This window comes from Ambystoma mexicanum, chromosome 1p (genome assembly GCF_040938575.1).
Source record: "Ambystoma mexicanum isolate Mex_15411 chromosome 1p, UKY_AmexF1_1, whole genome shotgun sequence".
In the NCBI taxonomy this organism is placed as follows: Eukaryota; Metazoa; Chordata; class Amphibia; order Caudata; family Ambystomatidae; genus Ambystoma; species Ambystoma mexicanum.
In genome coordinates this window covers 341172178-341188487 of record NC_090921.1, presented here as the reverse complement: position 1 = coordinate 341188487, position 16310 = coordinate 341172178, and the positions used below count along the sequence as shown (strand labels likewise).

The 16310-nt window shown below is 43.2% G+C and overlaps 1 protein-coding gene across 1 annotated transcript in view; it reads right to left on the bottom strand.

The window, feature by feature from the left end:
- Nucleotides 1-16310, bottom strand: part of LOC138569897 (guanine nucleotide-binding protein subunit alpha-15-like) — a 383219-nt gene that overhangs the window by 185480 nt on the left and 181429 nt on the right. The window contains exons 4-5 of the mRNA XM_069648327.1: nt 5742-5900; nt 4861-4990 (exon numbers count right to left, since the gene is read on the bottom strand). Coding sequence (XP_069504428.1) covers nt 4861-4990; nt 5742-5900 — 289 coding nt within the window. The remainder of the gene's footprint in view (nt 1-4860; nt 4991-5741; nt 5901-16310) is intronic.

Sequence of the window (16310 nt, the reverse complement as noted above, 5' to 3'; positions counted from 1 at the left end):
CTTGCTATGTGCAGTTTGGAGGAGAGGTGTCCTGTCGATGTCAAACCCAAGGGACTAGGTGCAGATATCTAGCTAGGGTGAGAAGGTGCATAGCAGAGAGCCAGGTCTGAATGTCCTGGTGTTTGCTGTGGTTGGTCAGCTGTAGGAATTCTGTCTCAGAGGGGTTTAGCTTCAGGCAAGCTCTGGCTATTGTGACAATTCACAGGAATCCTTCACTTCCCCCACAAGGGTGAGCCTTTTCCTAAGAGGCTAGGGAGGTGAACCTGCTCGGAAATACCTTCCCTAGGGGTAGAGGAAAGTAGGACCTCAATGGGAGAGAGTCTCCCTTTGTGGCAGAGACTCCCGTTCTGGTAAAGAACTCCCTACGAGGCATACCAATGGTACACTCGTACAACCATTCAGTCAAATGAAATATGAAGAACATACTAAGATGTGTTATTGTAATAAAGAAATACAGGTTATCCCTTTAAGAGAAAGACCACCTCATACTGAGGCGAAGAGAAACATAGGTGGAGGAATACAGGATCAACTAACAGGAAGAAAGGACTATAACATTGCGCGTGGGAAGGCTCATGGCAGTAAGATAAAGGAAAGAGGTGGAGACTGGGAGAAGATAAAGAAGGCCTGCGAGATTCAGGTTTGCTCACAGACGTGTGCAAAGGACAAGCAGCATCCTAAAGCAGAACCTGGAAGGCAAATCTGACGGGCAGCGTCAGCCAGAGAAGCAGAGGTATAGACGCACCAACAGGGACACGAGGCATCCTTAATGGAAGAAGGAAATAGGTGGTGGCGTAACCGAGGAGAAAAGGTGGACCCGTAGGTCTGTAAACAACATCAATACCACCACAGAGCTGATACAGAGCATGCCGACAGAAGAAGAGCTGCAAAACCTGTGGCTGCAAATACAGAGAACACAGGAGGTCAACCTGACACGAGAACATGAGTTTCCCAATGAAGCAAGAACTCTGGTGACGCTATCCCCGTACACCACAGGTAACAGGGAAGGTGGGTGGACCGGGATGGGGACTGAGAGTTATTATTCGAATGCTCCTACTCATCCCAGTCATAAATTGTTGAGATTGAATAAAGATAACGAGAATCATTACTGGAACGCTCCTACTTGTCCCAGTAGTCAAATACAGACTTTAAGTCAAAGTAAAAGCCCTGAGACATTGCATACTAAGAAGCTTTGTGAAAAGGTTGAAAACCCAGGAAGTCAAGCGAGAGGTACAAAGTTTTGGATAACGCTGCCTTTTGAGGGAAAAAGGACAAATCCAAATAAAATTGCAAAGGAAGGTTCTAAGGTCCAGAAGAGTAAACCAAAGCAAGAGAGGATTTCAAGTTTTGAAAAGTGCGATATCAGAACTATGTGACTTAACAAGAGTAGCTGCCCAGAACTACTTGAGAATCACCTACTGAGTTGAATTGGGAAGAATATCAGCCCACAGGAGAAGGGAGTCATTCTCCTGATTTTGTTATTATAGTAGTGGTAGGGTCAGAGCAGGTTCGTTTGGACAGTGGACTGATTCGGAGTTGGACTTTCATTGACGACGGACAAGCACCTTAGCTAGTTTCATTATGTAGGGACACCTTATAGTGTAGGGAAAGTTAGGCATTATCCTTTCGGTTTAATACAATACTCAGCAAAAAAACTAACCAGAGTCCATGTCCTCTTTCCAACCCGCCAGTGAATCCACGACTGGATAGATGAGACGCAGGTCTTGAGCCTGTGGATGTTTTTGATGAAGGTTATCTTGAAGTAGAGCTGTGTCATATCTGCATATTGGTGGATGTGGATGTTGTGTGGAGCTAAGAGGGCTCCAAGTGGTTCCATGTATAGATTGAAGATCATTGAGGAGAGGAAGGATACTTGCGGGAATCCACAGAAGAAGGGTAGAGTTGGTTATCTGGAGGAATCCATTTGTATAAACTTGTATCGATTAGCCAAGTACGATTTGATCTCCATGCAGAAATGTAGATGGTCAGTGAGCGTCTGGTGGTCTGCTCTGTAAGACGCTGCTTAGAGGTCAGAATAGCCATCATCAAGGATATTAAGGGCATCGTAGATCACCTTGATGGTAGCCAGTTCTTTGCTGCATCTGGTCTGAAGCCAGATTGGTAGGACTCAAGGAGGTGGTTGGCTTTGATGTGTTGGAGGAGTTGCCTGCCTACTGCTTTCTCAAAGCTTTTACCAAGGAAGGGAAAATGGGTGATGGGGCGGTAGTTATGTTATTGTAGGTTTATTTGTAGAGCGCAACATACACCAGGAAGGCAACTTGGCACTAAGATAAAACCCAGTAGACACTGCAGAGCATGGAAGCTGGTTATCTAAAACAAATGAGTTTTTAAAGCATAACAAAACTGTAAATGATCTCGAATGATCCAAGACGAGAACGGTGGAACCGAAGGATCTGCAAGATATGAGCATCTTGAGAGCGAAGCATGGGAGGGAAGACAAGGCCGAAATTTGGATTGAAGATACTCAGCCCCTGAGCCATAGAAATCCCAGTGAATGTTGCATAGAGATATGAACTGAATTCGACTCTACACCGGAAGCCAATGCAGCTGATATAGAATAGGGGAAGCATGTGTCCGACAAGGAGATTGCATTGTTACTCTGGCTGCCAAGTTTTGGAGTACTTCAAGACGCTGGATTAGATACATTGGCTGTCCAAAATAGAGCAAATTACAGTAATGCATGTTTCCAAAAACCAAGGAGGCTACTACTGTAGCCTGCATAGACACAGGAAGGTAAGGAAGAACTTTCTGAAGAACTCTTAGTTTAAAGTGCCCTGATTGACACACAGTACTGATTTGGTAGTCAGCTGATAGGGAGATGAGATTTTAAAACTAAAGTCTTTAGCCACAGATACAGGCCTAGGAAAAGGTTGCAGCAGAGGAGGCCTAAAGCACAGTGTCCATAAAGAGGTGGCTGAAAAAGGACCAACAACCACCACCTCAGTCTTATCCCTGTTCAACTTCAGCCAATTGTTACTCACCCAGTTTCCCATGGATTCCAAACATAGCCTACAAGTGGTATCAGACTGAGTAAGGTCTAGGACGAATAATGATCTGAGTATTGTCAGCCTACGAATAACATAGGAAGCCGTGGGACTAGGCGAGTTGCAGAGTCCTGCTCAGTTGCTGAGGTTGTCAGGGTTCTGTGTTGGTTTACTGAGAAGCATGAGGATTTGTCCGGTGTTGAGGGTCAAGAGGAAGGTGCCTTGAGTTAGAGAGCTGTTGATGATTGTCAGGTAATGAAGGAATGCTTCAGTCGGAATTGTCTTGAGTACCGATACAGGGAGTATGTCGCCTGCAAATGATGTGGCCTTGAGGCACTGAGGTCTTCCATAGTCAGTGGCTTGAAAGTTGTCCAGGTAGTTGTGGTTTTGCGAGATGGGATGTGTAGTGTTCTGTTAGTTGTAGCGTTGGTGTGAATGTGTTGGTGGATCATGCTGAACTTATTGATGAATTAAGAGTTGACGGCAGTACATTTCTATATAGAGTGCGGTACAGGAGGATCAGGCAGAGGGTGGATGCAGTGCTGGATGTCTTTGAAGAGGGTTCCAATATCATTGTTGGTCTTAGCTACAGTGTCTTGGTAATAGTTGTCCTTGGCAGTTTCGATAAGGCATCAGCATATAGTACAGAGTTTATTGAGCAGGGCATGTTCGGATGCGCTACAGGATTTTTGCTAAGTCTTTTCTTGTTTTCTGATGTTCCGTTTGTTGAAGTTGAGTTTTTGAGTGTACCAGTGTTATGGCATTTTTTCATTGGGGCATGGCGGTTGATCCTGGTTCTAAGTGTGGTGTTGAGTTCTGGAGGAGCGAGTCAAAAGTGTATAACCTAGTGTAATAGTAGTGCTGGGATGCCATTCAATGTTTGGCTTGCCTACACTGCTTTCACCACACAGCTCCATAGTTCAGTTCAGATCAGATCAGTGGTATTAGCACAGCTGTGCCAGAGAATAGAGATCAAATATTATCAGTGTCTAATCTGAAGAGGAAACCTGAAGGAAAAAATGAATATTTCAAAATGCATTAACTACTAGATGCAAAGATGTATGGATTATAGTAGGATCTCTTTTTTACAATTGTCTGAAAAGCAGCCTCATTGGGACCAGGAACTTAAAAAAAAAAAGAAAACAGGGTGTAAAATACTCCCACCTCAAAATATAACCTAGAGCCCTGGCTGCAATATCAGTTTGTTTTAGTTGCTGAGTCTAACACATGAAGTAGCCCACATCCTCCAGTAAACTGATTAATTCACTGGGTATTTCAGATTTGCCCTGATGTGCCCTGTTAATGTAAGCCACTAATGTGAAAGTGAAAGGGAGGAGTGGAAAGGCACGATACATGCAAATGATTCCTAGAGGTTCACTTTGTTGAAGGGCTCAAGTCCCGCACAAGATACACAGACACCCAATGTGCAGACAAGCCTCGAAGACTACTGGTAGGGCGGTACCAGATTATTGCACAAAGCAGATAATCTACAATCCTAACGCTAACTTTACCTGAGTGTGTCCTTGGGTTAGCCCGATATGAAACTGAAAGAGTGGGGGCAGTCGTGGGCATGGCAGCCCTTAAGGGCTCTAGACACTTTGATGCACTGATGCCCATTCTCTTGGCAGGCTGTTTGCACTGTGCTGTGTATTCAGCATGTTAACAGTGTCACCAAATCACGCTATAAAACCGGGCACCTGCACCCCAAGCAGGAGTTGTTGCCCCCCCCCCCGCCACCCTTTCCTTGAAAAACGGAGTGACGCTGGCTCATGCTCAGCATGTGGTTTGGGTTTAGAGGGGGACCCAAGCAGGTTGTGAACGGACCAAAGCGCATTCTCTATGGAATTCTGGCTCTCACCTCAGAGTTGTTCTCTTCCAGGCGCTGGTCGTATTCGCTCAGAGAGGCCAGGAACAGCAAGGAATCCACGTTTTCAAAAGAGTGAATCCATTTTCTGCGCTCTGATTTCTGACCCCCAACATCCACGATCCTGCACATGCGAGAAATTAGAAGATTTTCGGTGCTTTGTTAAGACCTGTCCAGAAGGATAGGATACAGGATGCAGATGGAACCTAAAATAATGGTCACACACACAAGATTCTTAATACTGGACACAAGGAGGAGCAGTCTCTGCAGGAGTCGCCCATATTGCTGTAAATAGGCCCTGCCTCCCTGTATGCTGTGCGTGGTCCCTTAGCTATGCACGCAAATATTCCCTTTACCAAGGGTGGTGATGAATCTCCTACTGGGTGTGCCATACACAGGCTCTATATATCACTTCCTTCTCAATGGCGGCACAGTACGGAATTCCTCATTAATATAGCACTATGGCCTTCCCATCCTGTAACCCAGTGGTACGCAAACTTTTTAAGCTCAGGCCCCCTATACCCCTTGAATACAAATATTATTGTTGAGCTCCACCAACCCCCTTGAGTAAAAATAGTGTTGCCGGTCCCTCCCAGACGCTACATCTGCTTAGATTTTCAATTAAAAGCATACACCATGCTCACTTTTTGAAGGTCCTCGTGCCCCCCCACCTCCAAGGCTATCCTTTGAGCACACTAGGGGGGCCAGCCCCACAATCTGAAGATCACTGCTCTAATCTTATGCATTCATACACCGCGTCATACAACACAAACCACACCCCGTGTTGATGACTGCTTTACCAGAGATCCCATCAAAATATGAGCAAATTGAAGGTAGCACTTCAGCAGTACAGTTTGGAGACCAGCAAGTCCTACCTAAGAGATACCTTCTCCACATAACCTTTTTTCTGCGCTCCGTACTCCACACCAAAACAGTACTCATTGATCCCTGTGGTTGGCATTCGTATCTTCAGGATATCCTCTTTTGTGGGCACATATCCTTCATCTGCAATCCGGTCCAAGCTGGAAAGGTAACTGTGGATGGAAACAGATTGCCATGTTAGGGTCAGTCCACTTTAACGAGTCATACTAAAATGCATTTACATCTCTTCACAAAAGGTGAGGCCACTCTGTGTTCCCAGACAGACGTAGGTCCGTCAATCACTGCTTCAAAAGTGTTATAAGAAGGTGGTGAGCCATGGAACTACTGCAAACACCAAAACATGCCATTGCTTATCTTGTATGAGGCTACAGCAGCATAGTTTGCAAACGTCCTGCTCTATGCGATCCTCCGACAGCCATGCTGGGATCGGGAGTCTCTGGGCCATCAATGAAGATCACCCTGGGCGCCAGCGCATATCTTGCTTTGGTCTCTATGCTTTAACTCCCAAAAAACCTATGTTTGTTTCACTACTTCATCCAAAGTGGCCATCTTGTATTGGAGACATTTGCCATACTCATTATCACCTTGCATTGGTCCTGAAATGTAACAGTTGGCGGTCGTGTCACATCTGGGCATCTGTGTAGAGTACTACAATCATTGAGATCATTTGGATCTGTACCAAGCCTTACCCCTCCTACCTGGAACAAACAATTATTGACATTTTCAGCCTGTTAACAGACTTCATATGCATGTACCACTCACCTATTATCTAATAATATTCCTCAAACTGACCTGCTATTTAAATGTGTGATTGTAACTAGCCTATTTAATGTGCTGATCAAAAATGCCCTTTGCCACCAACCTAAAAGTTGATCGCACTGGTCGCAATTGGCCTATTGTTTAATTATGTGGGTGTTACTGACCTTGTATTTAACAGTGTTGGTCAAAATTGGCCTGTTATTTGATTCTAGGTTCGATACAGACCTATTACTTAATCATGGTAGGTATAACTGGTGCATTGTTTAATATTAGCACTCAGGTTGCTCGGATCGGTGACTGTCAAGATCCGAGTCCACATTCAGAGCAAGCAGAAAGTTGATCATGCCTGCCCAACTATCTTCATACGCGCTCCCCTCAACCCGTCCAGAACACTGCACCTTCTGTCAGCTTAGCACTCCCTACCCACTGCTTCCTCCCTCGTTCCCAGACATCATGGAAATTGAAGAGGGGCACCACACAGAGCCTGCCTTCCATTTATATGGCAACCATATTGAGTATTTCTGTCAATCAATAGGTCGCACTCACCACTACCCATTCCTTGACGCAAGTAAATTGCTATCAGAACCAGAGCTTTAAGGGGGGCCCTCATTTAGGGGCACGGCTTGCGGGATGGGCGTGGCCTAAAAAGTTACACAAACCATAGTAAGGTACGCAAATATATAAATGCATGTAAGCATTTATATATTTGTATGTGTACCTCAGGGCTTTAAGTGTAGCCGCCGTCAGGCAGCCTGTGTAGCTGAAGCTCTGCAGTTAGACAGGCTGCCTCCAGGTGTAACCGTGCAACGCTTCGGCTACACGGGCTGCTATCTGTATACAGATATTTGTATGCACTTTCTCTAATGTATCACCCTCCGACTTGTGTACTAAATTTCCAATCCGTTCTCACAACTTGTGTCTTCTGTTATGGTTTTGATTTGATGCAAACTGGGTTTAAGGCCAAAATGATGTAATGATCCTTTTTCTCTTTTTAGCCACTGGCATTTTTCCAATATGAGATTCCATTTAGAGGATTGATTTACTATATTCTTCCTAATATGCTTAGGTCCTTGAAACCTACATTCTACACTAATGATATTCTTCCAGTCAATATTAGGCAGATTTCTGGCACCTTGTGGAACAGTCAATTCTGAATGTGTTATTGTCCAAGGGGTTTTTCACCAGCCTTTGAAGCATGGCCTCATTTCTCCTCTTCTGAAAAAACGTGGCATTGATAACACATGTTAGGTAACTGGAGGCGAATAACGAGTCTTCCCTTCCTATTCAAATTCACTAAAGGATTTGTGGCTGTACAATTCATTTAAGAGATTGAACAGGATGGTAACTTGAGGGTTAAAATAGATTAATATGTTTTTTCACTGTGCTTCTCTGTCTTGACGTGGTTTCTGAAAAGATGGTCTTCTGTCCTGTATCAGGCTGAGCAGAAGAAACCTGATAGGAGTTTTTAGCCGTACCTTTCCGGCAGGTAACAGTTCTTGGCAACAAACGTATGTTTATGAAATTGTATTTCTTCCTAGTGCCTCGCTACACATTGATAGAAAGCACTAGAAGTTTCTCGAATGCTAACTTTAGGTTATCAGTCACATGAAGGTACGAAACATTCACCTCCGTCATGAGTGAGAGAGATTCACAAACTGCGCATTGGCATCCCACGACGGCAGGAAGGCCTTGCATATACTCCTATCCTGCTTTGAATGTTTCTGCTAAGTAATGAAAGGGGGTCCTTGCAGGCCATAAAGGGAGTGAGGAAAAGTAAAATAAATATATTCATGCTTCCTGATTATGTATTTATATATCTTGTTTTATCATTTACCACTTTTTTCCATTGTAATAAATTAGTGTGCAAACTGCATAAGTGGTGTTTGTTAGATGCTAATGTCACAACAAATCTCTATGAACCCTTTTGGAAAGCATGACTGGCAGAAGCCAAGGAAAGTCTAAAATAGAGCATATTGAGAAAACAGCCTCTTGAGAAGTTCCAATCTGACTTTCGTTCCGAAAACAGCACTGATACAGCTCCTTTGCAGGTCATCAATGATGCGCGCCATATGACCGTCAATGGAAAATTGTGCCTATCAGCGATGTTAGAATGCTCAGCGGATTTTGGCTTTTCAATCTATTCTGCCAGCTCGTATGGGAATTCAGGATAGGGTTCTGGGGTGGTTTTGGTCATCAATATTGGACAGATTCCAATCTGTCCGTGTAGGCCCTTCCAGGTCGCCCCTTCCAGGTCGCCCCTTTGTCAGTGGAATGCCCAATAATTCTATTCTCTAACGGTATTGTATCTATAGAACAAGGAGAGGATTTAATCACGAAGTATAACAATTCAGTACATTAATATGCTGATAGTATTCCAGCATATCTCATTGTAATTTCAGAAGAAGACATTCCCTGCTTTGTGGAATTCCTTATCAACCATCGAGTTTAGATTGGCTATTGTTACTCAGCCAAGGGTTTCTAGTATTCCACCCTGACAAAGCCAGCAATTTGGCACACAGCTGAATTTCAGCTGTTTTTCTTCAAGGCTTGAGCCGGGAGATTGCTGGCTCTACTAAATTGTTGGAATTTCTATTAGACTCTGAACCTTCCTTAAAGTTTCATGGCCATAAAATGGCCACTGGCCCAATTTCAACTTCATATCTGTGAAAAGTAAATGTTTACTTCCGGGAAAAGTTTTTCATTCAATAGTCTAAGCTTTGTAATTGTTACACATCAATGTGGGTAATGTCCTTCTGACTGGAGTGCATAAAGCAAACCATCGCTTTTTCTATCAGCATTTGATGCTCTTTCCCGGTCGTTTTCTGGATCACCTACATTGGATAGCATTTCCACTGTGTTGAAAGCTCTCCATTGGTAATCTCTCAGTTCCAGAATTCTCTTCAAACAAGATCTAAAAATCACTGAGGCTTGGCTACCAAAGCTACCTTACTGCCAAACAGCCTCTCCTCGGAGAAACCCATGTTTCATGTAGTTTTGATTGCCTCACTATCCTGATACCCAAATTTGCTAAATCCCAGACTTGAAGAGAGGCCTTTTTAGTTGATGACCCTTGATTCTGGAATTTTCTCCAAATCTCTCATGGACTGTTTCCCTCGTTTCTGTTTATTTCTTCAACAGTTGAAGACGTTATTTTCTCAACCGTTTTGTTTTTCTTACCTCTGTACTTTGTAGCCATTAATGTTTGTTTATTGAATTCTGTATTCAATATTTTGTACAGAGCTCTTTGTGCCCTGGGGGTATAGACTCAAGCAAAATACCAAATAAAAATATAACTATTACCATGAAATTATTGTTGGATACTACCAACCTTTTTAATTGAATTTGGTTGCTCACTATCTATCATGTATTTATTGTTGGTCACTGCCAACTTACTGTGGAATTATTTTCCCCACTTTATGTTTTAACACCCACTTGATTGTAATTCCAGACCCACTCCACCAACCTGCCCTTAAGGCGCTAGTCCTCACCACATTGAACCTCTCTCTGGGTTACTGCATCTCTTGGGCCTCCTGGCAGTACTACTCATTGCCCATGAACTTCACACACCAGCCCCCTGCAGCCATCACCATATGCTAGCACAATCAGAATTCCTACTCACAGCCATATGCCTAACCTTCACATTTGTATTTTTCTGAAAAACAGGAATTTCAATTACAATCAGAAATTACTTACGATAATATATTTACAGATCGTGGAGGCATTCCTATGGATAGTGACTACAATAGCAAAAAGATAAGTGCAAGTCTTGAGCCTGTTTATGGGGGTGTAAAAAAGTCGGAGATATACCAGGGACAAAAAAAACTGAACAATGTACATACATATAGGAAAATAGGTGACTTACAAAGTTAATATTAACCCAAGGGAGTAGGTGCTTCAACTAAAGAGGAGTATTCAATATACAAAATTACATTATTAAGCAGTGGTGGGGTCAGGTAGTGAGGAGGGGCGAGAAGGCAGGGTAGAATTCTCTTTAGCAAAAAAGTGAAGGTTAAGCCGAGCTTTGAAGAGATCCACAGTTGGGCTGCCTTTGATTGTTATCGGCATGGGTTCCAGTGGAGCAGGGCTTGTAGAGAAAAAAAGAAGAAGCGAGAGGAGGCACAGGGAGCGTATGGGACAGTATGATTGATTGCAGAGGAGGATCGGACAGCAATGAGATGATGAGTAAATTGCAACACAATCAGACAGGTACTGAGGAGGAAGACCATTAGTAGCTGTGCAGACTAGGAAAATGGACTTGACGAGAGAGCGGTTGTGCATGGAGAGTCAACCAGGGGGAGGATCTGGGTTCTAGAGAGTGCATGTAGCAAAGTTGAAGATCATGTCTGGAGGTAAGAAGGAGTAGAAATGAAGGACAAGGAGGCAGCTTGAGCAGTAGTCAAGTTTGCTGAGCACAAGAGTGTAGATTAGAGTTTTTGAAGAGTGGTTAGTAAGAAAAGGACACATTTTCTGCATCTTCAGGAGGTTAATACGAGCAGCAGAGGCAGTGGAAGTGATTAATTGATGGAGTCTTTAGGTCGCTATCAAAGAGAACCCTAAGATTGTGAGCCTTGGGAGAGAAAGCAAGAAGGTCAGGTGGGAAGGAGATAGGAGAACGGAGAGGAGGCGTAGCATTGGAAGCCAGGAGAGTCATTCAGTGTGATTCAGTGACTAATTGTAGTGTGATAGTTCATGCTGTCTGACCTGGCGGGGGTAACGCCACCGGCCGCAGACGGACATGGAAACACCGTCACCAATACCTCATGGTCCTGGTGTTTCCACATCCCCCATTGCCATGGAGTCCTACAGGAATGGGGAGTAACGGATGGCTTGCTCCGGAATTACCGGACCACCAGTGCTGTAAAGCCCTGGTAATTCTGGCAAAACCAGAGCCAGTAATTCATTCCAAGTCCGGCGGCAACCTGCTGGTTTTTCCAGCTCAGTTACCGCCGAACTTGGAATGAGGCCCATAGTCTTTGAACTTAACGGGTGGACGCTGGATCTGTGCACCACCATCCTCTTGCCCAATCCTCGGCTCATCACTTTTCTGCAGGCCGGCCTCAACCTGCCTCTCCGATGTTACTTACCCAGAATTGTAGCTCAACACTTCAACCTCTGCACCATTTACACTCATACCTACTACATCATCGCTCTCAACCAAGGGGTCACCACTACTCCTCTCACATTCTTCTTGAGACCCCACAACAACATCTCCACTCGTACCACTCCCACAATTATCACCAGGCAACTCTTGTAGAACCTCTTTGTGCACTACATTCCACACTCGCGCACGTCACACTCCATTTCATGACATCTCACCAATTGACTTAGACTCATTTAGAGTTGTCCTCAGACACCACACCGTACCCAGAACCCTTCAAATCTTCCTAGGAGGAGACAAATAGGGGGCGTCTGTACCCCTCACCCTCGGGTTCCGCACCCTGACGAAGTCACCAACCACAAATGCTGTTGTATTCCCTCTCTTTCTACTATCGTACAACAGTTTATACCTCTCCTGGCATTTCTCCGCCCTGTTGATATGCTCCGCTCTGTTTACTTTAACTGGTCCAGAAGTCCCCAGCCATTCCGGGGTCAACTCATCAATTGGTTTCCTGCCCCTGAAGCCACAAAAGGTGTAACACCTGTAGCGGAATGGGGCGGGGTCCTTTAAGCCCAGAGCATATCGCAAATCAAACTCACCACATCCTTATTGGACATTTTGGCAAGTTTAAGCGTCCCTTTCACCATCCTTTTGAAATGCTCCACCAGGCCTTTGTGGCGCAGACAGTACAAGGCTGTAGTTTCAGGACGAACTGCCGCCACTTTCAAATACTCAGTCACTACATTGGGCTTGAACTGCACACCATGTTCAGTAATACTTCGGTCATTTATTTATTTGAATGTATATAGCGCACTTGCAGCCCATAGGCATCATGAAGGATCCTGCTGAACTTACACTTTTCTTTCTTGACAGTGAGACTAGCCTGGTCCAAATCCTCAATACCTCACACATACTCTTCATGATGTTCAGGATCAAATACCAAGATGTCATCTTGGAAGCACTTTACATAGGATAACCCTCTAAACAAGCTCTCCATAACTCTTTGAAAGACTGCCGCGGCAGACGCCAACCCACACAGCGTCCTTTTAAACAAACAAAGTAAAGGAACTAGAATCTGGATGCAAAAAAATCTGATGATAGGCGCTAGATGAATCAATCATGGAAAAATACTTGGCGCCATGCAGGAGGGTAATCATTTCCTGCACCTTGGGTAATGGATGTCAATCTACCCAGATGTTATTGTTGAGGGATCTAAGGTCCACATGCATCCTAATATTGCCGTCCCCTTTTTTGGCAATTACCATAGGGGATAACACCACTCAGCAGCTTCAATAGGTTCAATGACATTATTCAGACACAACTTGTCGAGTTCAGGATTAGGTTTTTCCCTCAGTAACAGGGGGACAGAACAAACTGTGTACAACCGCTTTTGCCCCCATTTTCAAAATGATTTGGTAACCCAGGTGGTCATCAAACATGTTGTGAAACAGATCACCCCATTCATTGCCCAAAAACACAACTAGTTAAAGAGCATTGGAATTAAGAACCATATCTAGCCCTTTTTGATGCCTCCAACCCAGAAGTGGCACACCCTTGTCCGCTACAAACAGAATAGGTCCTATAGCTCTATCTTTGAAGACAACTTCGACAGAATTTGACCCCAAAATATTAATTGGTGAGCCCCCATAACCTTTAGGACATATGTCAGGAGGGTCCAATTCGCCTACAGTAATACGTAGTGTGTACAAAACATCCACCCCCACAACTGTGTATCTGGAACCTGAGTCAGCAATCATTCTCAAGTCATGCCCATCCACTTTCACCTTGCACCAAGGAACATCCACGTTGTCGCCATTCACACTGGCAATGAGCAGATCATTCACACCCTCATGAAACAGGTGATCGTCCTCCTCAATGCATTGCACATCTCCCCTGTTCCTGTCATGGTCACTAGCCCTCCAGTACATACTATTTTTTTATTAAAAACTTGATTTTTTCAACATTACATCATATAAAATTTCTATAATAACAAAATCAAACCATTTATACACAGTATTAACAATAAAATTTGAACATTTTGAATAAAAATACTACTAGCAAATATATTTAGCATGACATGGCAGTTATATTAATTGATATATTTCTTCCTCTCTTGCTTAAGGAGTTTTAAACCACACAGAAAGTTTAATATAGCATACCTAACAGATCTCCTCAGTGTATGATATAATAAGTTCCATAATTCAGTAGCTGACTCAATGAGTGATCCTTCAAATAGAGGTTTAAAATGTACAATCCTCCGAGGAAGTAACACTACACATTCTGCACAAAGATGGCTCAACGTTTCAGGGGCAGATAGACAGAACCGGCAGGATAAAGCTTCCGATGGTAATATTTTCCTACTACATACTTCATGAGTGGGCCATATGTTTAGACGAAAGCGTAGGAAATCATCCCTTTGGCGTGAATTTGGTAAAAGCATCATATATGGTTCTGTCATGCCATATCGTTTCGGATTAAATGGATTATCTTTAAATGATTGGTACATAGAGCAAGCCTTCCTGGTCTTGATCCAATCAAGTTTCCATAATTGTTTTTTGACAATATTAGGTCTCTCGATCAATGTAATATTAGAGATGTTTACTTGTGTTAGGATTCCCTACGCCTTCGTACGCCATAATGTTGGAAAGACATCTTCTGACTTTAACAAATAATTCCCTATAACATACATTAATCCTTTATAGCTTCCATCACTTGCTATTACACATTTTCTGTATATTGCACAGATCTTCCATTTGTAAACAGCATACAGCGATAGTAGACCTAACTCATGTCTTAGTAGTGCTATGGGAAATGACATTGGTAGATTCTGGACTCGTTTCCAAAAACAGCCTTCTAAAGTAGTCCAGTAATCATAGGTTTTTATCTTAAAGGTTTCACTACCATATGTAACCACCGGCACAAATTTCTACTTATAGTAGATTATGATGGGGTTCAGGGAAAATTTACAAAACTTGGCTTTAATCAGTCGGGCCTGGGAGAGAGTCATAATTGCTTTTTTTCTTATATGATTATCATAACTCAGAGAACATGTTTGATGAGTTATCAGCATTCCCAGGTAAACATAAGAGTCTACCGTATCAAGATTCGTTGATTGTAATGGCCATTGATGGCGTTTGGTCCTCTGCCTGAGTGTGCCAAACTGAATAACCTTGGTTTTTGCAACATTTATTGAGATGTAATTTTCATCGCAATAGGTCTCAAGGGTGTTCAATAATGCACGTAGGCCGTTAGGGGTTTTAGAAAGTAGGACCATATCGTCCGCATATAACAGATGTCGCACTGGAATATTATTTATTTTTGGGGAGTCTGTCACAATTAGTTCAAATCGTGCTTTAATTACTGCGATAAAAAAGTTGAATAGGGCTGATGCCAAAAGGCATCCTTGTTTTAGTCCCCGAGCGGTCTTGATCGGCTCGGAAAGGAGGCCAGTGCTGTCTAATCTAATTTGTATGGTGGTGTTCGTGTGGAGCTCAATAATCCATTTAAGGATGGACCACGGACAACCACTATTCATCAACTTTATATACAATAACTCTCGCGGCACATCATCAATGGCCGTGCGAAAGTCAATGAAGGCAATGTATAAAGGTTCCTGCTTCTCATACGCTCGATAAATGGGACTATTCAGGGTAATAATGTTTATTCCAGTGCCGACTTCAGGTATAAATCCTGTTTGGAAAATGTCACGCAGGCATCGACTGTCCAGCCACTTGTTAAATTTATTAAGCACAAGGCGCCCGAAGATCTTACCTGGGCAGTCTAAGAGAGCTATGGGCCGGTAAGCCTTTGGGTCTGCTCTATTACCCTTTTTAAATATGGGTACTATAATAGATTGTTTCCATGTAGTTGGAATTTGCATGGTTGGGACAGTGTTTTGAAAGATTTGCATGAGGATCGATGCCCATTCATATGGATAGGCTTTGAGCATACCGTTGTGCAGTCCATCTGGTCCATTGGCTCTCGATTGGCCCAAGGCTTTGATGCAAGTTAAAATGTCATCAATATATATTGGGAAGGAACATGGCATGGCGTTGAATTAAAACCATCTGTCTGAAGTTTTGAAGGGGGATAGATAGAGATTTTTAAAATATACTTCCCAATCATTTTTCTGTACTGAGTTTGTCAAAATAGCTGTTTGTGGTCTCATGGATACGCTATTCATACAGGCCCAAATGCTACTGGTCAATTTCTTCACAAGCTGTGTGAGCATTTGTTCGCTATTTTGTTGATGTAATTGGATTTTTAACCCGCCTCAGCCATTGGGCATAGGTCTTTTTAGTTGCTATTTCATAGCACTTCGAAGGTTAATGGGGTGATGTATTAAGGTACGTATAGCTCTTTTCAGATTACTTTTGGCTTGGTGGATCTGTATGTTAAAGGGATGGCGATGATTAATTCTAGTTGAGAGATCAGGAGAAATAGATTGTTTGAATATTTGCATTTTACGCACGTAAATATTTTGAACATTAGATGAATTATCATTATTCATCGCATGAAGAGCATTCTTAAGATGAGAGAGTCTTTGAGGATTCCACTTAAGGCGATTGCCCTGGTTGTTAATAGCAATGCGTGCAATGTTTTTGTTACTCTCCTGCAATGGGGTGAAGGAATTAAAACACAAGACCAGCTTATTATAGTCACTTTCAAATGCTTGCACAACAGACATTGATTCAACTTGCGGTAG